Source organism: Ascidia mentula, chromosome 3 (genome assembly GCF_947561715.1).
Source record: "Ascidia mentula chromosome 3, kaAscMent1.1, whole genome shotgun sequence".
Classification (NCBI taxonomy): Eukaryota; Metazoa; Chordata; class Ascidiacea; order Phlebobranchia; family Ascidiidae; genus Ascidia; species Ascidia mentula.
The window spans coordinates 10,525,179-10,552,310 of NC_138568.1; the positions used below are offsets into that span (position 1 = coordinate 10,525,179).

The following is a 27,132-nucleotide window of genomic DNA, read 5'->3' on the forward strand; positions in this document are numbered from 1 at the left end:
ATTTGTAATAGAAATATTCTTCATCAACGGTAAGCTGCCTAACTTGATTCCTGCAGTCTTTTTCATGACAATTGCATGTATGCCGAAAGCAATGGACTTGGCAAGTCCCGCTTTTATTATGTACATCAGACGTTCAAACTAAGAGCATGGGTCAGCTTAAATAACTTGTGATACAAACTACAAAGTTTTTCTTTACAGTTTTCTACTTTTGTCTCCTACAGATAAAGAATATTAATTTTCACATTTCAATAATACTACAGAAGAAAGCCAAGTGAACAACATAATTGGCCCAGGAGTATTGACACCCACAAGGCACTGTAACATGTTTTAAAATAAATAGCGCAAAATAAAATAACTGACATAGTAATTTTAATACAAAGTTACTTTTCAAGTAAAGTTGGTTTAATGTGAATAAACTCTGGACTTCATGGTTTTGGTCAGTTAAGCACCCTGTTTCAGACAGAATTTATGTTTGGTTTGCAACTTGGTTCAACAATAGTAGCACAAATGCAGTTGTAAAGAAGTAAAGCACCTCTCCACACCTTCATTAAAAAAATGGAACAGCAAAATATAAGTTCCTTACAAACACAGATGCAAGGATAAAACAATGCACAATTCAAAATAAAAGTGGATACAATAGTTATTAATATTCTAAAAGCACCACATGATTACTGTGCAATAAGCAATAATTTGATTTTTGGTGTAAACCAGGGTGTGAAAAGATTCGATTTAAAACCGAGGTGTACACACAAAAATGATGGAAAAGTTCAGATGCCAATGGCTAATTTGATTAAATTTCATTGCAAAAACAATAGAACAAGTTTATTTTCTACACCTGACATTCATCAGGTCAGGCAACTACTTTTTTACTGCTTAAACCTGAATACTTTATTTGTTTGAATAAGGTATTCAATAAGTTATGCTGATTTGGCTTTTGTCAATGGTTGACGGTTGTTGGTCATTATGGTCATGTTCTTGATTGGCAGAAGGTTGCACACTAGTTTGTGTGGTAGTTTGACCTAAAGTTGGTATGAAGTACTGTCTATGATCTGTGGATGGCAGAACATATGTTGCTGGTTGTGGCCTTGCAATTGTGCCATTTTCTGCACTGTTTGATGAGGAAGGAGTTGAAGCAACTTGGTGACCCAGGCCGGCTATCGCAACAACAGGATTTCTACCAACCAGCATTTGCTGTGGAAAAGATATCTCCTTGATTTCAGCTGAAAGTGAGTTTTGTTCACTCACAACCATCACAGAAGGAGTTGAAGCCATGGCTGGACTGTCCTTCTTTTGTTTACGATTAGATGCACCAGGCATATGTACACGCATGTGCTTTTCCAAATGCCAGCGTGTCACAAAGTACTTTCCACACTGCTTACACATATCTGCCTCCCCAGTGTGGATGCGCTCATGTTGGTCAAGGTACCACTTGGTGGCAAAATGCTTGTCGCAATACTTACATGCATGTGGCCTTTCAATGTTTGCATGAGCAGCATTCTGTTGCTGGCTTTGTGTTTGCTGTTGGTGTTGTTCTTGTTGTTGAGTTTGCTGTTGCTGCATTGGCTGCATCTGTGGTTGAATCTGGTTTGGCGTTTGTTGTGCAAGATGTTGTTGTTGCTGTTGCTGCTGTTGTTGTTGCTGCTGCTGCTGTTGTTGTTGTAGATTTAATTGTTGTTGTTGTAAAGCAATTTGTTGTTGAGCATTTTGGGCATTTATTTGTAAGTGGCTTGTCTGCTGTTGTTTATTCTGTTGTTGTAGATGAGGTTGTTGTTGCACCATTGTCTGAAGCTGAATTGATGACTGTTGGCCATGCGGTTGAACAAGCGTCTAAAAAATAAAATTATATTTCAAAAAGTTGAATATATAAAAAAATATATTTCCAATTCCATGATTTATTGTGGGCACCTACTTACAAAATTTAATTGAACGGATTATATTGGATCTGAATGTTGTAACGCATTAATTCCAAGGTAAATATCATTGTTGAAAATGTTAACTGAATTTTATTTTCCCACACTTATGTCCTACCACTTGTGGAAGTGAAGCCATTACAGGTGTCACCAGGCCAGTAAGCTGAGTGGTGGATGAACCTACAGGAAGTTGCATGTGTTGTCCTGTTACAGTTGCAATTGTGGGAACATTGGACATGGATTGGCATTCTACTGGATCGCATCTTGTTGGCATTTGCTTGTTGCAGAATTTGCACACATGAAATGGTGGCAAGTGGGGTTGCTCGATTACTAACATCGTCTGCAAAACAAATGTGTTGGTTTCGGTCTGGCTACCGATGGGGACGAACAATCACAATTTAAACATTAGTTTCAAACTCTTCTGGGACTTATTTTCCAACCTAGGATTGCAAATAATGAATATCTATTTAACAATAGGGGTGTTGTGGCAAGAGTGTGAATCTGAATACAAACAACTTAACAAAAAAAAACTGCTTTTGCAATAAATGGGTATGAATGTAAAAACTTTGTGTTGCGAAATTTATCCAGTAATATTATTATTTAAAAAGCTTCACATACAATGAAAGATGCTGATACCTGTGGGCCAAGCAGTGATTGGCTTTGGATTGTTTGAAGATTTTGCTGGTGTTGTTGGTGCTGTTGCTGCTGCTGTTGTTGTTGTTGTTGTTGGATGTTAGCTTGCCTTTGCTGTTGGGACATCTGTTGTTGTTGTTGTTGTTGCTGCTGCTGCTGCTGTGTTTGCTACATCAAAACACAAAACGGCTCATGTCATAACTTTATATAACAATATTCGTAAATAGTACACTAAAGATTGAGAAGAATGAATTTGTAAAGTGTGAATTGTCTAAAACTATGGTTGGAATTGAGTAACACTAAAACTATTTTTCAAGTATAATGTCAATCAAACAATATTACTGCCCAAAATTAGGTACAAAATGTCACAGTGCTTCTAATGAATAATCAATAGAAATATGCAAGCACAAATACCTGTTGTTGAGAATCATTTGTCACTGACATGAGAGGTGCAGAAGGCAATGAAAGTGAGACCGATTGTGTCTGCGTAGTGCTGAACACATTCATGCCCTGCAATGATTTGTTTGTTTTATTTGTTTGTTTTGAGAATATAGCATAAAATATAAGTGTTCAAAGGATTTTGAATATCACAATAGTTCAACAACAGTAAAATGTTTGTTGACAATTCTCCAGCCAGTAAAAGAGACAAATACACTATTACAAACTATGTATGTTTACATCTACAATTGAACTAAGCATACAAGTCAACAAATTTTGTACTTGAACTGATTTTTGTGGCAGTTCTTGGTTTTGTGTTGTCTGCTCCGGATTTGCCATGTTTTCTTTCACTCGAGTACATATCTTTTCGTGCCTGTGTGCATTGTACTTCGAACTAAAGTAGTTTCCACAGTAACGGCAATATCTACAATAATAATACAACAACATTGTAACACAAAGCTAGCTCACTTCAACATATTGTCAATAAGGCTCCTTTGAGGACTTCAATAAATTCTTTGCATGAAACAGTTTTTGTTTAAAGTGTTGCCACTTTGGTTTGACATATTTTTATTGTATTAAATCTGTTGAGAATGACATCTACATTTACAACTGGAAATCATAATAAAGCTTTAACATGGATTTTGCAAGTCTTGGAACCACAAAATATAAAAATATTTTTTTTAAATACACTAAATTACTGAAAACATGATTGCTTAGGTAGCAAAATACTATTAGTTTTGAATAAAATTTTTGCTACCTGCAAAATTTCATTATGAAAACAGTTCTTGCCTTTCTGGTTTGCCCAAAGGTACAGCTGTAACAGGAACATCATTGATGACTCCATTGAGAAGATTTTCTGGCACAACAACTGGGTCTCCCGGCTTGTGAAAGAGTCTTTCATGTCGAATCACATTCCATTTGGTGCTGAAATCCTTGGCACAGTATTTGCAAATGTGAAGACGGCGTTGTTGGCTTGTCGACACAATTACAGCTTGATTACCACCACCACGCCCTTCCTAAAATTCCAGATTAAAAATATTCATGAAATGTGTTTAGATCCACATTATGTTCCACCAAGTTCAAGTTGGTGAGGACAAACAGTAATTTGTAACCTAGTTAAGGAGTCTGTCTAAAGCAGTGGTTCCGAAACTGTTTGTAGTCATGTACATTTTATAAAATCATTAAGTCGGTCGACCATTACGCAAAATTTTCCTGCAGTTTCTGTAACAATTACACAATTTTATATGCATTTTTAAGATAAAAAAGGTGCAACACACTAGATAAGAAAGATAAGAAACTATAATTTATGAAAATTAACAAAAATGAGAATATAAAACTAAATTGAAACCATGTCACAAACACCTTGGGGTCCGAGAACTCCTGGTTGGAACCACTGCTCCAAACTTTTATCATTACCTTGCACTTTTTCTGGTGGCGAGTGAGCGAGTCCAAAGAAGTAAAGGTCTTTTGGCACAGGTGACACATAAATACTTTTGAAACTGTTAGCTCGCCGGTTTGTTGATGCTGTGTCTGTTGCGATGTTTGTTGTTGTTGTTGTTGTTGCTGCTGCTGAATAGTGGCATTGGTGTTGTGCTTGCAGATTTTTTCATGACGGTTTACATTGTACCTACAACAAATGCAAGAACTGCAACCATGTGGTCATGTAAATCGGATTTAACTTTGTACGACAACCATGATATGCTGATATATGGAAAACAGTATGCCATCTTGTCACCTATCAAGTGAATCAGCATTGATTTGTTAATGTGCATTGCAAAGGATTTACAACATGTTTCTTTTTTTACTTCATTGAAGTTAATGTACGCAAGAAGCTGCACATCTTTGGTAAGTTTAGGTTTTAATGTTTCATTCAAAAGAATTACAACAATTTATCAAGAAAAAATGGTTGCAAACTAATATCTTACTCAGTAGACCATGTATATTTTATCAACCTACCTTGAACTAAAGGTCTTTTGGCAATATGCGCACGTGTGTGTTTTTGTGGGAGTAGTAGCTTGCCTTATGGGCGTTAAGTTGACCAGCTGATTGGGCTGTGTGATCTGCTGGTTCTCCCGGTGCGATAAGAGAGGTTGGCTCGTCTGTGACATAATATTCAAAGAGGGAACTGGAAGAGTGGAGGATTGGGAGACTCCATGAGTAGACATGGATGGATTAATATTAACGGTGTAGACGCCTGTGTGGTTCGGTCCGGCAATCATGATGCTTGCAGCAGCAGCCTCCCAGGTTACAGTGGGCAAGAACGTCGGCTGCTTTGTACTTAAGCCTGAAATGAACAACACCACTTGGCAGTGAGACAACAATATTAGATTACATGTAGAAAAAAATCGGGATTCCAGACCAACTCAGGCAACCTAAACTTTATTTATTTTTGCTGGAGAAGCACGTGGTACCGGTGCAAGGTAAACATTCGCAAAAAGAGAAACGATAATCTCTGACGAAAACAGAACATTTAAGATGCTCCTAGCCGCCAAACAGTTTCCTTTATAAGCTCTTTTCTCAGCCTGGCGATGCCCTCTCCCCCGTGTCTCCTCCCGTTTGTTATCATGCACAGAACAACAGCAACCCTGGCTGTTGGCGCGCAGAGCACATCTTACTATCCCTCCCTGCTCAGCAACTACTTTTACCCGAAAGCCAGTGCTGGAAACGCAAAGCTGCATCAATGCCTGAAGGTTTATTTTCGAGGTAAACATTTTTTTGTAAAATTAGCAAAAATCCAACCATCAATTGGTACTTTAAAACCATTTCAATCTTCATTCTTATTGAGGAAAAAAATTGCTAACTTTTTTGAAATTGGACAATCATTGGCTGAATATTTAAATTAATTTTTACAGCGCCGCGCAAATTCGCGATAGGTTCCTCTCTCGAACGAGAGCAAGATGGCGCGCGGCACGCCCCTCTCTTTGTTTCGATGTGCGCCACAGAACGATTTGCCCAATTAAACCTCATTTTACAAGTTGTAGCTGTGACATTTGTCTGAAACTATAACTAAAATCTTCCACAAACTGCACTCAACCACAAATCAAACAATTGTTTTGTGATAAACAAAATCTTTCTTGCTCCTATAAAACCAACAAATTTGCGCCACTCGCCACATAAAAAAGAAATACCGCCTGCGCGCTGGCGCTTCTCTGAGAAAATGGCGCCGCGGGTGAAGTGAGCGCTTCGAGAGAGGAGAAAGAGAAGCTGTCAGCAGTCACGCGTAACGGCATTCGAAATGACCATTTATGCGTAGAATAAATAGTATTGATTTCTATTGTAATTTAATTTATCGCAAAACAAAATTGACCAAAAAAAATCGCGACTGATATTGCAAATTTACTGCATTTTCAACTCCAGTAAACCATTCATTAAACAGTTTGTTTAGCTTATAACAATTTAGCACGAAGCTGGCGGAAGCCCATGTGAAAACCTCCAGCTGCGTTTATTCATCAAACACTGAATTGTATGCATTGTAGGTACAGCGCGTATAAGGCAAAAATAATGTTGCCCAGGTTTAAATTAAACTTAACGATGAGGTATTGTGAGCATCTGCTCTTTTGTATTTGGATTTTTTACAGAATACCGCTGATTTTAAGCACTGGAACTTCTTTTAATTTCAAAGATGGAAACTTAATTCAAGATAAAGAGTAAGTTCAACCCGAATGACATTAAAAACATAAATATTAAAACTATTGAAACTTGTAACTTCGCACAATAAAACGGTTCTTGTGTACATACTTTATTTTGATTTTCCCCTTTTGTACAGACACTTACAGCGAGAGTTGGGCGCTTTGATTGACCTAGCGTTGGAAAATATCAGCCAGGAACACATGGAGTTTTATTTTTTTACGTTGAGTGTTTGTACATTTTTACATTTGCATGGTTCAACTGAAACAGTATTGCTATTTTATCAGCTTGCATGATGCTAATAAGGACCAAATGTTGGATGGAAATGAACTGTTTATGGCTCTATCTGAAGCCACTATACCACGAAGTGAAAACTGGACTTCGGAAGTATTAGAAGAATATATGATAGGTATATCCTGAAAAATGTTCCCATTATCATCAGAATGTAACCTAGTTTGTATCACAGCAAATATTCCGTGGATCATTTTGAACTGATTTTTATGCATTTAGGTGCCGTGGAAAGTTTATTGGAGGAAGCCGACACAAATGATGATGGATATATTTCATGGACAGAATATTTATCGAAAACCAGACATTTTGATTTCATTGACAAAACGGATTAAGCAACGGCCTTAATGAAATCGAACAATTACGAAAAATAAATTGACATAATTGCAATGCCTGGTCAGTCTAGGACCAAAAAGTCTTTACAACGAAGCAAGGAAATTTCGATTGTAGTAAAACCGTACTGTCTTTTCCTGAAAAAACGCAATTTAGTAAAACAAATGTTTTCATAGTTCACATTGCAAGATTGCACAAGATCTTTGCGGTTTATTGCGCTAAAAGCAACAAACAACCAATATACGCTCTTATCCAATGATCACTGTACATCGGGGATAGACCTTTGCATAATGTTCGTCCAACCAAGTATTTTGTACGTAGGCGATGAACACAGCAACATGTAAATATAGTAGTTAACTAAACCACTGAAAACAGTGGTCATGATATGAATATACAACTACTTGATTTACATATTGTTCACATGATTTCCTGAAGTACTTTTTCCTTACTATTCAAATCGTTACTGACAGTGGATATGTTATTTGTTTGGTTGTCGTATGATATAACAACATCCTTAATGGTGACGTTATTGCGTTTTGCGTACAGGGCTTGAATTTCAACAACACTTTTTCCTTTTGTTTCGGGTATGACGACATATATAAATACAAACACTGCGGTTGTCGCAGCCATGAAAGGGAGCAAAGCACCAAACTTGAGGTGTTCCTGTGGATACAAGTTTCAGTTTACGAATGTAACGAAAACTTAATTTCAGAGCGCCAAAACCACTTGTTTGATTGTAAACTTTCATTAAGTCGAAATGCATGAAACTTTTAAAACTTACAAACAGCAGTGGTGCTACTAAGAAAACCAAAGCCAAACAAATCCATAACATGGATGAAGCCAAAGTCATTGCTGCTGGTCGTGCAGACTGATCAAGCAGTTCGGCAATAATTGTGAAAGTTATCGCTGCCGGGCCGACAGAGAATCCAAATACGGCTCCTGTCGCAAGCATGTTTTAATGTTGAAATGTGTTGAAAACATTCTATACTTACTGATAAGAATGAAAATAAAATTACCCCAAAACCCAATTACCCAGTAACGTAGCAATGCTGACGTAGGACAACCAAGGAACTGATGATTGGAAAGCAACTACTAACGTGTATAGAATTATAGAAATAACAATAATGAAGTTTCCAACAAGCAACAGTATTCGCCTTCCGAATTTTTCGCTTAAGAATCCCTAAAAAGTAATTTTTCTCAGTTTAAAAGTTACAAATTAGTAATAATCCTGTGTTAAAATATACATGTAGTCTTCAGAGTAATAAATGTCACAGTGAGGACTCTAAATTAAAATATTTTTTCCATGGTACTCATTTGCAGATGTTTGACATTTGTTTATGTTGTTATAACAAGAACTGCATATTTTCAAGTGTTACCAACAGATATTTTACCGATCCACGACACAAAATGTGTCCTTTGGTTAGAAACAATAAAAAAAAATTATTCATGTGGAGCAAGGTTTTCAACCAGTTCGTCACAGTATATATGCATGAACCATTTCAAGCCGACTTATTTGATTTGTGTTGTATGTTATCGGTCAAAGAAAAACGTCGACTTACGCCCGTAAAAATCACCAATATTTGAAATCCCGTGATGCTTAAAGCAACATAACCGACAACATCAGGCAAAATCCCAGAACGAATTAACAATCCATTGAGGTAAAACTGAATACCAATCAGTCCGTTAAGTTGAAAGGCTGCACCGAGAACTGCAGCTGATAACATTTGCCACCTGGCATGTTTCGTTGTAAACATCTGCGGTTGTCAAACAAATGAAAGTTGGGATGAAGATATTATTACATATTGATACAATATTATTGCCTCGTAAAATGTTAGAAGCTTTAGATTATTTCTGACTTCCTTTTCTTCTTGAAGAAGCAACATTTCATCTGCAACGTCATCGCTACCACGAAGTTTTTTAAGAAGATTTTCTGTGCCTTCGTTGTCATTATAGACCAAGTAGAGTGCTCTATAAAGAACCACACACTCAAAGTCACAAGCATATGTCAAATTCATAAGCACAGGATGTTTGCCCATTTATTCAATTCAATAACTTACTTGGGACTTTGAGGCATCCATGGCGAGTATGCAATGCAAGCTATACTTGGTAAAGCGGCGATTGCGACAAGGTACGGCCAGGTTGTTGCAGTGCCCAAAATCTAAATTCACAATATTGAAATCACAGCACACAACGCAACACCTTGCAGAAATACAATGTAAATCCATTTTCTAAACAAAGTAATTATATTATATTTGGGTTTTTAAACTGTGTAATCGACATCAGCAAGCATAAATAACGCAAGAAATGTGTATCAAATGCAAACCTGTTTTAAGCCAAGCGTGTTACCAATAGTAACTCCCGATACAGCACATAATGGCACACACATTCCCAATATCCCACGCACGTGTAAGGCCGAAATTTCAGATATATACATTGGTGCCGCCCCTAAACATATCACGTGTTAGAAGACGATTAACGCTTACAGTGGTATACCCAAGCCAATTCCGCAAAATATTCCAAGGATTAATCGTCCAATGATAAACGACTCGTATGATTTCAATACGAACGACAAGCTCATCAGCAGAGAAGCAAAGCAGCAAATCACCTTTTAACAGACAACAAGGCAAAAGTAATAGACCACAGACAGAAATAAATTTCCGAGAAAATTCTGCGTCTAATAACGTACCTGGCTGTGAACAATCGTTGTCCGAATGCCGAATCTTGCCACCAGAGGGCCCAGAAGGAGACATCCGACCAAACCACCAATCGCAAGTATAACAGCAGTTAAAGTCCAAAGTGTGTCCAAAGTTGCTTTGGGGAGTTCTACGTTGTACCGACTCTACAAATATATCGACACGTACTTGTTATATTTCTGATATAACAAGTACAGTTTTCTGTATAGTACACGAAAAGCATAACAAAAAAATTCTCTGCTTTGAAGTCATACCATGTGTGATTCCCTGTAAAACTGCTGAAACGGGATTGTGGCCGAGTTTGATATGCCTACAATGAAACCGTAGGGGAAAATAGAACAACATGCAGTAAGAAGTGCAGGGACCAATGCGTAGCACGTCACTTTCTGTAAAACATATTAATAATACCAATAAGCTCATATACACATGCAGAACAGAAACCGGAACAATGGAGGCCAACATTTAAAACAAGCATTTGCTGCCAGTGTGTTTCCTTAATAAAGCAGTACTTCGTATTTTAGGTACATTTAGATTTTTATTAATGTTAAAACTATTTCTAAAGAACGTTTATATGTTGTTTACGCGAGTGTGAAGTTGCTGATACTTTGCCCTTTTCTTTACCTCAGTGTGTGATTTTTGCCCCGAATTGTCTACTCAAGTCTTCTTGTCATGTTTAAAAGTGTTTCACGCTTGTCATTACACAAGACACGCTCGTACACAGTAAAGCGCATCATTTAAACAATGACATTTTTATGTGCTCTTAATTGAAACTGTTTTGCTCCAGGGCGTTTACAGTTCTTTTGTTTTAGAATCCAAGTCACAATAATATATTTTATGAAGGAAATATTAACAAAGTTGCAATCACAAACTTTGCAACCTAAAAATTGAGTTGCTTGGTACAAGGTTGAACCGTTCAAGTTTAGTTGAACTAGAATTTTGTTTATAAGCTGCAGACAGATGGCCACTGTTTCGACCTAAAAGGTCTCATCAGTGCACCTGGTCACCACAAAGTGGAAGTCTTTGCTTGGCCGTTTGGTCAGCAAAGTCGTCTGATAGTCACACCAGCTGCACTGATGAGACCTTTTAGGTCGAAACAGTGGCCATCTGTCTGCAGCTTATACACAATTCATATTATTGGCTCCACATTGCTTATCATAGAATTTTGTTGTTTGACTGACTGCTGATAAAAGCAGCAGTTGTTTTCTGCACATTACTATGATAAACTGTATAGGTGAATTACCTGCTTGGCCATTCTTTACAGCAATATCGTTGTGCAAAACAAATATTTTCTTCAATATCTTTACAAAAAGCCGTTTTGATACTTGTCATTACGATCAGAGACTACTAATTAGAGACTGAGCACTGCGTTTTTTACTGAGCTTGTTCCGCTTGAATTAGAAGTCTCTGATATGACTGAACTTCACCAAAGAAAGTCTAGTGCATGAGTTGTTCGTCACGGTCGCTGCCCCTTAGTTGCTGAGAAACCCACAGGCACATGGATACCTGAGCTTACACAGCGTGCACGAAAAAGTGCTCTAATACCCACAGATACATAAAGTATAACACACAAAATTTTAAAACTCCAAAGAATAGTCGGCAGTAATGATGAGAATGATGATGTATTACTAAAGGGGTGTAACAGTAACTTATGCGAACCTCAGATATCATGACGTTATGCCCTTTGCAGCATTAAACAAGCACCATGCAACCACAATCGATTGCAGCCTCTTGCGCAACCCAATAACGCCTTCGTAAAGCACAACACATTCTGTTAACAACCTATTTTCGTTTAAAAATAAACAACATAATGTGCCCTACTTTGACACCCGATCGATTGTCTTCTGTTAACGTGGAACCGACTTATGCTCCCAAAGACACCAGAAGCATTAGCCCTAAGTATGTAAATCACCTTACACCATGTTTATCAGGTAGCTACGATGCTCCATTGTTTATATTATCCTTTATCTTTGTTCTTGTATTATATTGTTTTAAGCGGTATATAACATCACGTGACATAACCGACCAATCAGCTCTCAGTATACAAAACAGTTTGTCAAATATTGCTCTCTGGGGTAGGTCTTGAATTGAGATTCATTTCATACGAACCCGTCACAAATTCCTCACGAACAAATTTCCGCCGCGACTCGGTGGTTGTGGACTCCTGTATATTGCCTATCAAGTTGTGCGCTTGCGCAGTGTACCTTGGCCACAATATACCCCGTGAAACCACAGAGCTCCTGTAGCCCCGACTTGTCGGGAAAAGTGGCTGATCCAGCTTGGCTGCAATGCCTTGGTTGCGAAGCCTGTGAACCTTATGATTAGAATGCGATAGCTGAGATCTCCAAGTTTAATGGGCCTGCCCAGTGGGGCGAAAGCATGGTAATACCTTCCATATATTTTGATATTTTAAGCTTTTTTATTAAAATTGTTATTGGCGATTTATTAGGTTGTATTACGTATAAGATTGCGAAGTTATAGGCCGATGATTTACTGAGCGATTGCACCATCCCAAGAACGGCAGTTCTAAGTGAGGAAATCAGCTCCAATGTCATAGCAGGCGTCCGCAATAGTAACTTTTAGGATAAGTGCTTTTTGATACCGTGCAGTTCTGCATTTTGTCCATCACAAGTTATATACAATGTTTATTTTATCGCCAGATTAAAGTTGCACTACGATGCATTGTATGGAATGTCACTTTATTTATTTGTAGCTGAATCGCCCTCTGAACCCGCATACAAGTGTAACGTCATAATGTCAAGAAACTGACAGATGGCGGGAAAGGGCGACGGTTTTTTACAGAACACAAAAACAAGCAAATAGCGTGCGAGTCAGCCAATTAATTAAAATAAATTTGGATTGCCATGCACATAATGCATTACTACCGGGTTATAAACGGACACAACCCTGGCACAAAAAGATTGTTGTACACATCACTAAACAATACCGTCGATGCATCGTGCAATGAATCAACAAATTCAATATTTACCTTCACCAGCCAGCCAAATTGTCTAGCGCCATTGTTAAATCATAGAATACTAAAACATGGAACAGAAACTTCGCTACATCTTTGAAGTTGACGCGATGACGTATTAAAAAGTTTTCGGCCAGTAAGGTGAATTGTAACAGACGGATAAAAGTATATTATAGTGCGTCATATTTAAAACCATCTACATATTTTGAAAGGTTAAAGATGGAAGTACTTGAATTTCTTTTAAACCAATACACGTTGTTTCATTAAATAAGAGTACCCGCTGAAAAACGGCAAAATGGCATTTAAGCCGATGCATTTTTCGTTTCGCGTAATCATGCGTGACGAAAAGTATTTCCATTCCATGCCTTAGTATTCTATGGTTCAATTAGTCACATTGTTTCCACACACCTTGTTGGAAGTTAAACGGAGTTTACGGCACACCGAACAATCATAAAGATTGTTTACATGACACAAGTCGGCCATTTGACGACAACAAAATATCATGTAAAAACTTGCTCATTCTATTTGGGTGTTGTACCTTTAACATTGCGGTACAGTACAACAGGAATAAAACTAATAAAGGTCACCTTTTGTTCGCAGCATGTTCTCAAGCGAAAAAGTAACTGAAAAATATTGCTTGTACCATGTGGAAAACCAATATTAAGGCATGTAAACTTATTTTTCGATTTTGCTCTGTGTAATTCAACTGCATTGGATAGGGTTGTCGGAAGCAAACATGTCGCCTATTAAAACGGTACTATGTATGACCCTTCATGACAGATCTGTGTAAGTAAACAAGGCATTGTACGCTTGAGTTGCGTTTTAGTAACGGGACCATGCGTGAGTGGATTTAGCTTATCAATCGCGATGATGTGTGCACAGCAGTCTGTCGAATGTGCTGACCAGCAGCTAGGAAAGAACAGTTTGAATTCCACAGAACTTGTGGTGTTGTTTAATAATTATTGGTTATTCAGCTATTGATGATCAATACCATTCAGAAAACAAGATATCCATCTTGTTTTTTAAACCACTTTAAAGCAGACCATTACAATATTCAGCTGATTTTTAATTATTGTGGCAGTCAACCTAATGGTTTGAACAGCCATTCTATTTGCGATACGTCTTGTTCATACTGGTGGCAATGTGGAAAAGCAAATTTGATTTCATTTTATTGAACAACTTTCGAAAGTGGAGGATTTCTTAATTATCTCTCTTAAATATCAGCATATTGGTTCCACAGAAAGAAACATCAGGAAAAAATGTCCGCAAACGAAAAGCGAGGAAAGTTGAAACAACGTGGGAACTCATGCTCATCTATGTTGGGTCTAACGTTGGCCCTCATTTCAGCCTTGTCTTATGCGATATCTGGTCTCATAATCAAGTATTTGCAAAACGCTGGCGCTGGTGAAGCACTATTTCTTCGATTTTCAATGCAGTATATGTTGATGTTGCCATTTTACACCAAAAGAAAAACACTTTTTGCCGAAAGGAAAAAGCAAACAAGTCTAATTCTATTTATGACAGTGTTAATTGGTTCTAGCAGTGTTACAACTTTTTTCTTTAGCATCACCATGTTGCCATTAGGTGACGCTACAGCCATATTCTCAGTTAACGTGGTTTTGGTGGGATTCGCAGCACATATATTTTTGAAAGGTAATATATAAGTGATTTTGTACTTACTTTGCCAAAATATAAAATGTTGATCGCGTCAGAATGTTTTCGACGTATTTTCCACAGAACAAATCAGACTTTCCGGGATATTTTTCTCTGTCGTGTCATTGGTCGGGTTAGTGTTCGTGTCAAGACCAACGTTTCTATTCGGACAAGACACCGAACTTTCCAGTGAAGGAAGCAACAGAATGTCGGGGCTTATTTTGGCGGCGATTTCTGCATTGCTTGCGAGTGTGACGTTGGTTGGAATAAGAAAAGTTAGCGCCAAGGTTCATTTTACAGAATTTCTTTTTTTTACATCCATATCTGGAATGACGCTTGGTTTTGGTTCCATGGTGATCACAAACGGATTCGTATGTCCTTGCTTATATGATATTTTTATCATGGCAATGTCTTCATGTGCAGCAATATTGAACGCTGCGTTTAAAATACTGGCACTAAAATACGAAGCTGCCGGCCCGGTAACTATTGTTACATCTAGCCAAGTTGTATTCGCATTTCTTTTAGATTACTTGATTCGTGGTTTTCAACCAGCAGTTCATAGTCTTATTGGGGCTGGTTTAATTATCTTCAGTTGCATTTCTGTGACCGCAATTAATATTTACAGAAATCGAAACCATTCCAAGCAGTTCAATATTTCAAACAGTGAATTTGATTTGAAAGAGGTTGATTAAGCACGAGTGCATCTTAAACTTAAACAAAACCAATGAAAACAATAAGTTCGTTGCATTGATTCGTATCTTTTTTTAGTGTTTACTTTTATAGGAATTTTTTGGTAATGTTGGTTAATATCCGAACATTTTTCGTGCTTTTTTAAAGCAAACTAAAGATATTTAATGCAAATATTTCTTTTCGTCTATACAACTACGATTGGTTACCCTGTAACAGCGATGCCCTGCTAGCAATATATTTAAAATATATTTATTTGAATGTGCGTAAATACCTCACTGCTTACTTTCTCAACAATTTACTCTGTCCCAAGTTTGTGTAAATGTGGACACTTTTTATGCAAGAACTTTTTTCGTGTGTTTGTTTGGTGATTTTTCATTAAAAACAAAACACAAAAAACAAATATTGAAAATCAAATTGTACGTTTTGGCGTTATATGGTGAAATAAAATGTTTATAGTTGTAAAAACGCTGACCAAATTAAAAACAAAACAGTACGTAAACTTATTTAAACAATAAAGATGTCTGTACATAGAGACGAAGAGAGACTTAACGTGTATTGAGTAATATTATGTAGTGACCATTCCGTGTTGTCACAAGTCAGCGGTTATCAAACTGACTAACTTCAAAGCTATTGATTTGTTGATAATAAAGGAAGCGAGCACACTTCTTGTTTACATACAGTCTTTTAATCATATTTAAAGTGTCTATAATAGTTCTAGGCAATTTTGGCTTTATTTGTTGTTTACATTAAGTGCATGCGATTTTTCGAAACACTGCCCAGTCATCCGTGCAATCTGTCGAAATTGGCACAGGCAGCAACAGCTTTAGCTGCCAGTACAAGAGCTAGAATGAAACATGTTTGCGTTGTTGTAGACTGCCTTACTTTGCGTGCTCAGCAGTTCAAAACAAGGGTTATTATCTTTTCTTTACAGTAGAATTTTACAGTTACAACAATGTTAATTTCGTCGTTCAGTTTATAAAATGGTAAAGACATAAAATTCTGTCATCTTGAACACCTTTTCTTGAAGAAGGTAGGATGGACGAATTTGTGGAGTCAAGTGTAGAGTCAGTGAATGCGACACAAAAAGTCAGTAAATGCCGAACGAAATGTTCGTCGATGCTGGGACTTAGCTATGCATTTCTGTCTGCTGCGTGCTATTCAGCAGCAGGACTTCTGGTAAAATTTTTGCAAAATTCCGGAGCGGGGCAAGTTTTGTTGATGCGTTATTCTCTCCAGTATGTGATGATGTTACCGATTCACACGAAGACAAATGGCCCGTTTGTCAAACATGATCTTCGAACGTACTTGTTGCTCATATTTGCTATGATGGTGAGTACATTCGCCGCAACGTCTTACTTTTTCAGTGTCACAATGCTGCCACTGGGTGACGCAGCTGCAATACACGCCACCCATGTGGTGATGGTTGGTTTCTTCGCACATTTTTTCCTTAAAGGTATGTGTTCCTTACAAAAATAACTTCTGTAATAGTACAAAGGAAACAGAGTTTTGGAAAATGTAGCAGCTGTATATTTGTCCTTATTAAACATGTACATTGAAGCATTGTGGTTGTTGTAAAAGGTCACTTCCAAAGTATTTTCGGCAGGGAAGCTTTAGGAAACAATGGGTGCTTAAATACTCTTGGAACTAACTTGGATTACCCAATTAATTTCCATTTAGTCGATCAGACAATAAATGTTTCAAAAGTTAGTTTCTATTAGTAATCATTGTTTTTGTGACTATTCCGTAATGCCACAAGTCATATTGGTATATGGTAAGGCGTTTTAAAAAGGGAATGTAATATTAAAATCGCCCACAGTATAACCCAGAATGTGATACGTTCCGCTTGATCGAGTATGAACACAGGCGTGTGTCGCGGTCAGCGCCGTTTCAAGCTGTTTATGGGAGTTGTCCCGTGTTTGCAAGGCATCGTGACTATAAAAACCCGGCAACTGACCAAAGTCTAACCTAAAGAGAATTGGGTTTGATTCTCGCTGTAATAAGAGAAAGCCCTACGAATCCCATAAAGTGTCTGTCGAACGCCAAAAAGGCGCCTCAAAAAAATCCTAGATCTAAAAATGATCGTAGATTAGAAAACTTGTGTATGCCGTGTATGTAGACCCATGCATCAAATCAGTCTGCCCAATATCGGGTTAATGTATCTCTTTCCAAAATAAGGGGATCAATTTCTTGACCAAAAACCGTTTACCATGCAGGACAGGCAACCACCATATGTGGCTTTTTATAATACAGACACGACTTTTAAAGTTGGGAGGCTGAAATAGCATGGAACAGATATTTTACTCTTTGTTATCCTATGATTTTTGATCAACTTTTGTATTCTAAAAGCGTTTTTTTTTAATTTGCAGAAAAATGTCGAATTTCAGGAATTGTATTTGCTTTGATTGCGATGGCTGGAGTGGTTTTGGTGTCCAGACCAACGTTTCTTTTTGGATCTGATTCCGGCTATAATCAACAAAATTTGCACAGCAGCAGAACATTGGGTGCAACCCTGGCCGTTTCCTCTGCACTGCTACTGTCCACCTCTATAGTAGCAATAAGGAAATTCAGCTTGACTGTTCATTATAGCGAATTCTTGTTCTTGTATTCTATGCCGGGGATCGCAGTATCATGTGTGTTTACCGCAATAACACATGGATCTTCTTTTCCATGTATGAGTGACATCTTGTTCATGGCAGTTTCATCGTGTTCTGGTTTATCAAGTACCACGTTCAAAATGTTAGCTTTAAAACACGAGGCAGCTGGTCCAGTGAGCATAGTCCGAACAAGTCAAGTTGTTTTTGCTTTTTTATTTGAGTATCTGTTTGTTGGTGTGGTGTCGGCGTTTCTCAGTGTAATAGGGGCATCTTTAATTACATTTAGCTGCATTTCAGTAACAGCGTTAAACACTTACAATAAATAATTCAGCAAGGAGAAATGATTCAGTCGTGGACTGCTTTCATGGTGGTACATGTGTCGATCTCTAAAAACAAATATATGCCGGTGAATAGCAGTTTGGTTCATTACTGTTTGTGTTAGATCGCTTATTCTTAGTAAACTGTATTGAGGTCTCGTATATGGCATTTACTTGACCAGCTGTCACAACAATTCCAGTGGAAAAAAGTTCGACGCATGATAAGCAAAAGTACCCTTTGTCCAATTTATATCCATTAAATTGAAAAACATGACTTATAGTGTTTTTTTAAGGTAATTGTTGTTGCAGCCTGTACAGACATTCATTTCGCCGTAATTGCGTAACATTACCCTTTTCCTTTTCGTATCATTGCTTTAGCGCTGTGACCGCCTGCATGAACTACAATGCATTTACTGAACAATTGATTTATGTTGTGTTGGATGCTCCATTATTTGAGACAACAACTGCTATTTTAATGATACTCGTTAAGCTATTTCCCGGCTTGAGATCTGATTTCCTCAACCCTGAATTAATAAACAGTTTGTTATGTGACTGCCAGTTGCTGAAGTGAAAGACAGTTAGCTAGTCAGGCGATATGCATTTAACCTTAATGAGGATGTTGTAAGTGCCTTCGAAGCATTGCTGGTATTGGTAAGAGACCGAGCGAATCAAAACGGCAAACACCAACCAGTCGCAACACCCACAAGCATGTTTACTGCAGGCTGTTAAGGCATAATACATAGCCCTAGAAGTTGCTTCAGTTAAATACACTAATTGACTGACTTGCAAACGCGAAAGCAGACAAGATTGTTATTATTACAACGGTTTGGATACTCGTAGGCTACTTTTACCAATTTCAATAAATACCGTAATATGAACTAAAGCAGTGCTAAAAAGATTTTCATGTTCGCGAATGTTTTTTTTGAAATATATGTTGAAACATGCTTGCGTGTTTAACTCACTTGTGCGAAATCCCACAGCGTTTAACGTTCATTTTTATACGTCACAATGAATGACCGTTTTTGCAATGATGAACACTTCACTGGACTACAGAGGTCTGCTTTATCCGGCATTGAGCAGCATGCTGACACAATGTTCAGTCAATTCAAAACCTCTTCTTGCAAATATTATTGATAACCTGTGTCACGTTGAGAGTGCAAGGTCATCCTTACATTCCCAAACACATTTACTTCCCCACACACTCTCTACAGCCAACCACTGTATATTTAGATAAACACCACGTGCTATGGTTTACTATAGTTTGTTCGAGCATGCAAGTTCTACCTTACAAAATGACTCACAAAATTGGAATATTTTATTGCGACACGAGCTTCATTAAAACTAAATTGTTTCACTTTCAACACTAATTCCAAATGTATGTGTTTTATCATTAATTCAAATGGGCCCAAGTGTAATGATGTGATTTCTGCTTCATAGCAATTTAATTAACCATCACATATTACCTATTGATCTGTAGCGTATAAAAACAACTTCAAACTGCATAATTATGTGATATCGTATTCATCTGCTTTGTGTCACCAGATACAAGATACCAGGCGCATTGGCGTATATACTAGCAGTTACGTGACTGCTATCTTGTATCTGTTCAATTAAAAGCTTCATCAGATTCTTATTGTAAAAGTTATTTTTTGATTTATCCGTCTGCTAGTGAATTCTGCGACAGTTTAGAGATATGAATAAAATAGCAAAAAACCTTTGACCTCCTGCAGATTAATTCGTCTGCGTAATCAGGGCCATTGCTGGCATTGGTAATTAACTAAGTGCACAGCCAAAGAGGTGTATTTACATACCAGGCCTGCACGTGTTTCTTTTTAAAGAGGGGAAAGATAGTTTCCAGAAAGTAGTGACATAGTAGCGCAAACATTCATAAACCAACTTAAGTACACAAACCCCAGCAGCTGTGGGTCGATGAACCCCTACTTTCAGTAAATTTCTCGATCTTTCAGTAAAAACCGCCAGGTTCATACATATTGATTTTCAAGTTGCTTGAAAGCTACTACCAGCATAGGAAAAGTTCATAGTTTGTCGCAGTACTGCACGGTTGCTTAGATATTAGATTTATGCACAGTAGTTTTTGTAATAGTGTTAAAATTTGAAGAAAATTTCGCGAATGTTTGTTTAAAGAAGCAGAATAGAATAACGAATAACAAACAAAATGAAGGTAATATGTGCGGGAATGCCAAAGACAGGCACCAAATCATTATGCACCGCTCTTCGCACACTCGGGTACAATGTGTACGACTTTGAGGAGCAAGTATGGTATTTGCGAAACGGTTTGAAGAAAGCTATGGATGAAGGGTGCTCTGCGGATGAATACCGACGTATGTTTGATGGAGTTGATGCAGTAACTGATTTTCCCGCCTCTTTTTTGTGGGAAGAACTTCACCGAGCCTTTCCTGACGCTAAGGTATATGTACAACATGGAAGAGAATGGTGGAAAGCTTGTATGCTCCAAACCAGTGGTTCCCAAACTTTATATGATCGCGGTCCACTTTGGTAGTATTTTTGGAGGGAACCAACATGAGATAATGTGGCAAATTATTTACCACTACGAGATTAGTTTCACATAAATGAACGGCAAGCAACATTTTCCATCCATGTAGCTCTTTAGGGTTATCCCATGGGATACATCACTAACAATTAAACCCATTGATGCGAACTGTGAAGTTCACAACTGCTATCCATATGCACTTCAATCAATGTTTTTATTTCTTTTGCTGATTATCACTTTATTTCTTTCTACCAGAAAGTGACTTTTGGTAATTTGCAGACAGTGCACACTGTTTCGACAGAGCAGCTGGTGACTGTGACTCACAGGCACATTTATAAGCCAGTCACCGACTAGACTTGAAACAGTATATACTGCCTGGATCTTACTGATCATATTGACTCCTATGCTTTTATATGATAATATTTATAGTTGCCCAAGCAAATAACCAAACCACGCTTGTATGGTGCAGGTTATTCTAACAACACGCAGAAATGAAGACGAGTGGTGTACAAGTGCACTTCATCAGATAAAAGTCGGTCGTTCCAGCTTCATAGTTCGTTTGCTAATGATATTAACGCCCACAGGCTTCCGAGCCCAGGAATGCATCAGCAGCGGAGGTGAAACACATTAATTTTTAACTGTAATGTTGTGTAACATCATGCATAAATCACGGAAAGAACGTCAAAAGTGGATCTTGAATCTAGCTCAAAATATCGCTGTTTTTGACCTGATGCGAACACATATTAACATGTGTTATTTTTACTGGAAAGTTTAGCACATATTTGTACTTGGATAGTGTTTCAAACATTATCAATGCTTTTTACGCAAACAGTGCGCTACGGCCTGAGTCTCGCGCCATCTGGAACATTGCAGAAAGGACCTGTCAATGAAAACGCCGCAAAAATGCGATACAATCAACACAACCTTTATGTTGCTGCAGTAAGTTTTTAAGTATATCCTTTTTTATTTTGACAATACAAACATATTGCAAATTGCATCTATCTAAGAATGAAGTTAAGTAAACTAGGAGCTTGTGTCTCTAAGGGCTGCCATGCATTATATTGTCCATGCAACATATTGTAAAAATCTCGCAACCTTATACCCTCCATAAACAGCACAAATGTGGTACATTGAATACAATTCCTGTATTGCTGCAGTAAGTTTTTCGCTTAAAGAATTTTTCCAAAAAAGAAATTTCCTATTAGCCTTCTGTAAGTTTTGTCCCAAGGGGCGGAGTTTCAGTTCTAATGATTTTCGCACAGACCGCGCCCAAAGACCAATTCTTACATTTCAACCTCAAAGATGGTTGGGAACCCTTGTGTAAGTTTCTCGGGAAGCCAATTCCACAGACGCCCTTCCCACACAGAAACAAGGGCGGGCAAATTTTTGATGAAATCGTAAACGAAGGATATTTATTTCGACAAATCAAAAAAGAGTTTTTGTTTACGTTGTGTGTATTAGCTTGTCTTTTGTCGTACGGTTTATATTTTTTGTGCGACAAGTTTCTGTAAATGCAGCCATATTCATTCAACAACTTTTATCTTCTGTTATTACTTCTGTTGATTTTTCATTGAAAATATGTTGAAAATCATAATTACGCAAATCACATTTGCAGCATGGTGTGTGTTCACTGCAATCATTGCAATTTTAACATGTTCCGTAGTATTATGGGCCCCGTGTAAAATGTTGCAGCTGGTCCAGTAACTATAGTCAGAACGAGTCCGTAAAATAACGACGATGCGATGAACTACTTCGTTCAGCAAGGAGAAATGTTCTCTCTCGTGTTTACAGACCGCTCACATTACGGTACATGTGCCTTTCTCGAAAAACAAATAGATTCCGGTAAATGGATGTCGGTTTTACTCACGTTTAACATGTGTTTAATTGCCTTTCCACGTTTGTAATACTTTAGAAAAAGTGCGGCAAAACATTTTACCGTTTCCTCCCATCGCTGTTTTAAAATAAAATTTAAACTATAATTTGGCAAGAGGCAGCTCCTTTCACAAGGGAGGGTAAATAAGCAGTAGTGAGCTATCTAGGTCTCGTATATGGCTTTTGCTTGACCAACTCTCGCAATAATTCCAATAAAACAAGTTTAGTGCAAAATATGCAAAGAATCTTGCACACTACCGTTTAGCAAAAGTGATTGTTGCCATAGAGGTGTTTTCATATACTTGAAATACTTGTATTTTCAAGTAAAGATTGCATACAAAGAGGGGAAAGAAAGTTTCCAGAATTTAGTGACATAGCAGAGCGCAAACATTTATAAACCAAGTTATGTACACAAACCCTGCGCGCTGTGGGTCAGTGAACTCACAATTACAGTAAATTTTTTGAACTTTGAAACTGTTTTCAGACTAACAGCAAAACGCTCAGGTTAATCCGGAATATGGCCAAAGCCAGATCTCTATCTTACAAGCGGTTACAAAATATGAGAGAAGTGCATTTTTGTGCTTTTTTATATTTGATGGTTGCTTAGATATCAGACAATTAAGTAGTATCCGACGATGTCTTACAGATAAATACAAGCCTGATATTTTATTTAAAGGCGGGGTAGCATTAGGAAAGGAAACAAAATGAAGGTAATATGTGCGGGAATGCCAAAGACAGGCACCAAATCATTATGCACCGCTCTTCGCACACTCGGGTACAATGTGTACGACTTTGAGGAGCAATTATGGTATTTACGAAAAGGTTTGAAGAAAGCTATGGATGAAGGGTGCTCTGCGGATGAATACCGACGTATGTTTGAAGGAGTTGATGCAGTAACTGATATTCCAGCCTGTTTTTTGTGGGAAGAACTTCATCGAGCCTTTCCTGACGCTAAGGTGAGTAAGAAGGTTGACAAAGCAAAGTTGTTTCAAAATATATGAAGCAGGTATGTTTTAACCATACACAACTTGTTGTGTTTGGTTTGAATGCATTGCCCCATAACAAGTTAACCCGAACAACTTGTATGGTGCAGGTTATTCTAACAACACGCAGAAATGAAGACGAGTGGTGTGCAAGTGCACTTCATCAGATAAAAGTCATCCGTTCCAACTTCCTAGTTCGTTTGCTATTGACATTATCACCCACAGGCCTTCGAGTCCAGCAATACGCCAACAGCGGAGGTGAAACACATTTTAACTTACCAGACATTTTAATCAAAATTATGTATAATGTTTTAATATCATGAATTAATCACAAAAAAATCAATTCTTGGATGTTTAAAACACCATTTATGTGTTTTAAATTGTGATGCCTTACAGTGCGCTACGGCCTGAGTCTCGCGCCATCTGGAACATTGCAGAAAGGACATGTCAATGAAAGCGCCGCAAAAATGCGATACAATCAACACAACCTTTATGTTGCTGCAGTAAGTTTTTGTTCGATTTAAACAAAAAAAATGTATTTTTTGCCGCTTTGTTGAAATCTATTGTCCTCATGATGTACAGATTTAGTTGTAATTATTTTCACATAGACCACACCCAAAGACCAATTCTTACACTTCAACCTCAAAGATGGTTGGGAACCCTTGTGTAAGTTTCTCGGGAAGCCAATTCCACAGACGCCCTTCCCACACAGAAACAAGGGCGGGCAAATTTTTGATGAAATCGTAAACGAAGGATATTTATTTCAAAGAATCAAGAGAGAAGTTTTGTTTGTGTTGTGTGTATTAGTTTGTCTTTTGTCGTACTGCTTATATCTTCTTTATGGCAAGTTTCTGTAAGTGCGGACACTTTTTAGACAAGAACGTTTGTCATCAGATCGATTTTTCATTTGTTTCACAAATTTTGTAAAAATATTAACAAGCCATAAATTTTTCATTATATTTTTGTTTGAATCAAGTTTATTCGATATTATTAACTAGTTTAATCATTTATATAGTAAATGAAAGGTTTCAAGTGTGCGAGTTAATCCATCGAAAGCGCAGTTTGTTGTAGGGGACAGTGAGGAAAATTCGAAATCTTCATTTCTGTATAATTTCTATGATATATTTCCTGTACATGGAGTACAAGAAATGAACCCTGTAAAATGTTGTTTTGCGGGAAACTTTTCATTCCTACCCGCACCAAACTTTAAAACCTTTTTGAGCGCAACTAAATATTGTAAGAACATGAAATTTATGGTTAGATAAACAATCGTTTAAAGTATGAATTATAAAAAATAATTTGTGCTAATCCGTTACTGAGTCTCTGTTAGCCATAGAGACTACACACGCGATTTATAGAAATCAAACTCTTATTGTTCAAAAAATTATCCGAAAATCACAATATAATTACAAATTCACGCTCGGTCGAAACGCTGTTTTTGTTTTCTTGACCACGTCTCGATTTGACGGTTTGTCTCTTAGTAAAAAAGTACATGATGTTGTAGTTATTGAGAGGTTGGGTAGGAAATTTTTTTATTGGTTTGTGATTGAGAATAACTTCATAGTAACATTTTGTAAAATAAGTATATATTCAAACAAAGATTCGGCTGTAAACAGCTTTTGGTTAATTACTTCTTACACTACTACAAAAACAAGAAAATTGTTCAAAACTTGCAACTGGTAAAGTATAATTTCGATTAATTAGAACGTAAAAAAACAATCTCATTTAACATCATATTATGTTGATACTTAGTTTAGAATTCCTTTTTAAAATCAACGGCATGAATTGTTTGCTGCAACATGTAGTTTGACGTGGTGCCAAAACAACACAAAACACTATATTAAACCAAAAAGTGCAGAGGTTGCTAAAAAGCTTTAAATTAAAAACAATTCCACATTTAACAGAGGAACACTTGATTTTAAAATAAATTGTTGATATATTGGACACAGTTAGAGACTACTCAATTTCCTTTGAATGTAATTCACCACTTGGAACATCTGAATGTTGGTGATTTTGGTTTCGATTTCGAAAAATGTTAAGCACAGTCACAGAAATGCAACTAAACAAAATCAAAGCGGCACCAACAAGACTGAAAACTGCTGGTTGAAAACCACGAATCAAATAATCCAAAAGAAATGCGAATACAACTTGGCTGGATGTAACAATAGTTACCGGACCCGCAGCTTCGTATTTTAAGGCAAGCACTGAAAAAATGCCAAAGAATACAGAGGCACATGAAAACATTGCCATTATGAGAATATCATATAAGCAGGGACATACGAATCCGCTTGTGATCACCATGGAACCAAAACCAAACGTCATTCCAGATATGGATGTATAAAAAAGAATTTCTGTAAAATGAACTTCGGCGCTAACTTTTCTTATTCCAATTACTGTTAGACTCGCGAGCAATGCAGAAATCGCCGCTAAAAAAATTCCCCAGGTTCTGTTGCTTCCTTCACTGGAAAGTTCTGTCTCTTGTCCGAATAGAAACGTTGGTCTTGACACGAACACTAACCCGACCAATGACACGACAGAGAAAAAGATCCCGGAAAGTCTGATTTGTTCTGTAAAAAATATGCGTTGAATTTTTCCTGTTGCTTGTACGTAAAGCATTAAGATAAATAAACAGTGTTTAGCAAAATTTGAGCCTCATTACTAATTTTGAATGTTACCTTTCAAAAATATACGTGCCGCGAATCCCACCAAAATGACGTTAACTGAGTATATGGCTGTAGCGTCACCTAGTGGCAACATGGTAACACTAAAGAAATAGGTTGTCATACTGAAAGTACCAATTAACACACAAACAAGTAAGATGATACTTGTTTGTCTTTTCCTTTCGTTAAAAAGTGTTTTTCTTTTGGTGTAAAAAGGTAAGGTTACCAAGTATTGAAATGCAAATCGAAACAATAAAGCTTCACCAGCTCCTGCGTTTTGCAGGTATTTAATTATGAGACCAGATGTCGCGTACAAAGCAGCAGAGAAAAAAGCGTAAGTTAAACCCAGCATAGGTAAACATTTGTTCCGACACTTCACAAGCTTTTCCGCATTTCTGTCATCGCCCATTTCTTTCTGTTGTCAACGAAACGTGACGAATGAGTTTGAAAATTGCGACTTGGATGCAGACAGGTTTACAATTTGTCCTAGAGTTTTTGTTAAGACCTATGGCAAATATCGAACCTTGGGAAAAGAAAACACATTATAGCCTTGTTTTTCTGGGTTACTCGTTTCGCACTGGATGTAAGTTAAGAGTTGAAGGGCTACGAAATTTGTTAGTGATTTTATGAGGAGTTTTTGCAATAGTATTTAATAATAGAAAGATAATGTGTAATAATTTGAAATGTTGTTAATGTTATGCGCATTTAATTATTTTCAATCTTAATTTCATTCCTGATGTTTCGGCAAGAAAACAGTAATATAATACATATAAGCAATAGTGCCCAATGTTTTTCGATAATATGCAGGCAGGACTGTTTTGACCTTAAAGGAATTTTGGTGAAAATGCACCTGTCTTGCCGACTTACAATCCAAGCATTTTACTTTGTGGTGACGGTATAGTCGCCATCAAAACGCGCCATATTGAACATGTACACTTGACTGTATATTTGTTTAGTC

The 27,132-nt window shown here is 37.3% G+C and overlaps 6 protein-coding genes across 7 annotated transcripts; 4 read left to right on the plus strand and 2 right to left on the minus strand.

The window, feature by feature from the left end:
• Positions 1 to 82: 82 nt before the first annotated feature.
• On the minus strand, positions 83 to 5,261 carry LOC145894402 (uncharacterized). The gene is made up of 8 exons (XM_082982982.1): positions 4,938 to 5,261; positions 4,398 to 4,608; positions 3,771 to 3,997; positions 3,264 to 3,405; positions 2,958 to 3,053; positions 2,547 to 2,711; positions 2,029 to 2,250; positions 83 to 1,827 (listed from the first exon to the last, which is right to left on the minus strand). Exons 1-8 carry the CDS (start codon positions 5,198 to 5,200, stop codon positions 910 to 912), a joined length of 2,244 nt encoding a protein of 747 aa, XP_082839108.1. The 5' UTR covers positions 5,201 to 5,261; the 3' UTR covers positions 83 to 909.
• An 877-nt stretch (positions 5,262 to 6,138) lies between these two features.
• LOC145895590 (multiple coagulation factor deficiency protein 2 homolog) lies at positions 6,139 to 7,282 on the plus strand. The gene is made up of 5 exons (XM_082984391.1): positions 6,139 to 6,155; positions 6,458 to 6,628; positions 6,748 to 6,831; positions 6,896 to 7,017; positions 7,119 to 7,282. Exons 1-5 carry the CDS (start codon positions 6,139 to 6,141, stop codon positions 7,229 to 7,231), a joined length of 507 nt encoding a protein of 168 aa, XP_082840517.1. The 3' UTR covers positions 7,232 to 7,282.
• Positions 7,283 to 7,424: 142 nt separating this feature from the next.
• Positions 7,425 to 11,331, minus strand: LOC145894724 (solute carrier family 2, facilitated glucose transporter member 5-like). 2 transcript variants are annotated; one of them, XM_082983370.1, is made up of 11 exons: positions 11,163 to 11,331; positions 10,177 to 10,308; positions 9,916 to 10,068; positions 9,723 to 9,834; positions 9,553 to 9,674; positions 9,287 to 9,387; positions 9,050 to 9,197; positions 8,789 to 8,983; positions 8,262 to 8,409; positions 8,011 to 8,168; positions 7,425 to 7,892 (listed from the first exon to the last, which is right to left on the minus strand). In XM_082983370.1, exons 1-11 carry the CDS (start codon positions 11,172 to 11,174, stop codon positions 7,647 to 7,649), a joined length of 1,527 nt encoding a protein of 508 aa, XP_082839496.1. In that variant the 5' UTR covers positions 11,175 to 11,331; the 3' UTR covers positions 7,425 to 7,646. The 2 variants fall into 2 exon arrangements, 1 of the variants encoding a protein (XP_082839496.1); XR_014401565.1 differs by having other exon boundaries at positions 7,751 to 7,892; positions 8,246 to 8,409.
• A 2,469-nt stretch (positions 11,332 to 13,800) lies between these two features.
• LOC145895591 (solute carrier family 35 member G1-like) lies at positions 13,801 to 18,156 on the plus strand. The gene is made up of 3 exons (XM_082984392.1): positions 13,801 to 14,546; positions 14,631 to 15,122; positions 17,933 to 18,156. Exons 1-3 carry the CDS (start codon positions 14,153 to 14,155, stop codon positions 18,154 to 18,156), a joined length of 1,110 nt encoding a protein of 369 aa, XP_082840518.1. The 5' UTR covers positions 13,801 to 14,152.
• A 2,167-nt stretch (positions 18,157 to 20,323) lies between these two features.
• Positions 20,324 to 21,610, plus strand: LOC145895592 (uncharacterized). Its single transcript, XM_082984394.1, has 3 exons — positions 20,324 to 20,575; positions 21,129 to 21,276; positions 21,492 to 21,610. Exons 1-3 carry the CDS (start codon positions 20,324 to 20,326, stop codon positions 21,608 to 21,610), a joined length of 519 nt encoding a protein of 172 aa, XP_082840520.1.
• A 1,625-nt stretch (positions 21,611 to 23,235) lies between these two features.
• LOC145895593 (uncharacterized) lies at positions 23,236 to 24,261 on the plus strand. The gene is made up of 4 exons (XM_082984395.1): positions 23,236 to 23,487; positions 23,625 to 23,772; positions 23,911 to 24,017; positions 24,163 to 24,261. Exons 1-4 carry the CDS (start codon positions 23,236 to 23,238, stop codon positions 24,259 to 24,261), a joined length of 606 nt encoding a protein of 201 aa, XP_082840521.1.
• Positions 24,262 to 27,132: the final 2,871 nt, after the last annotated feature.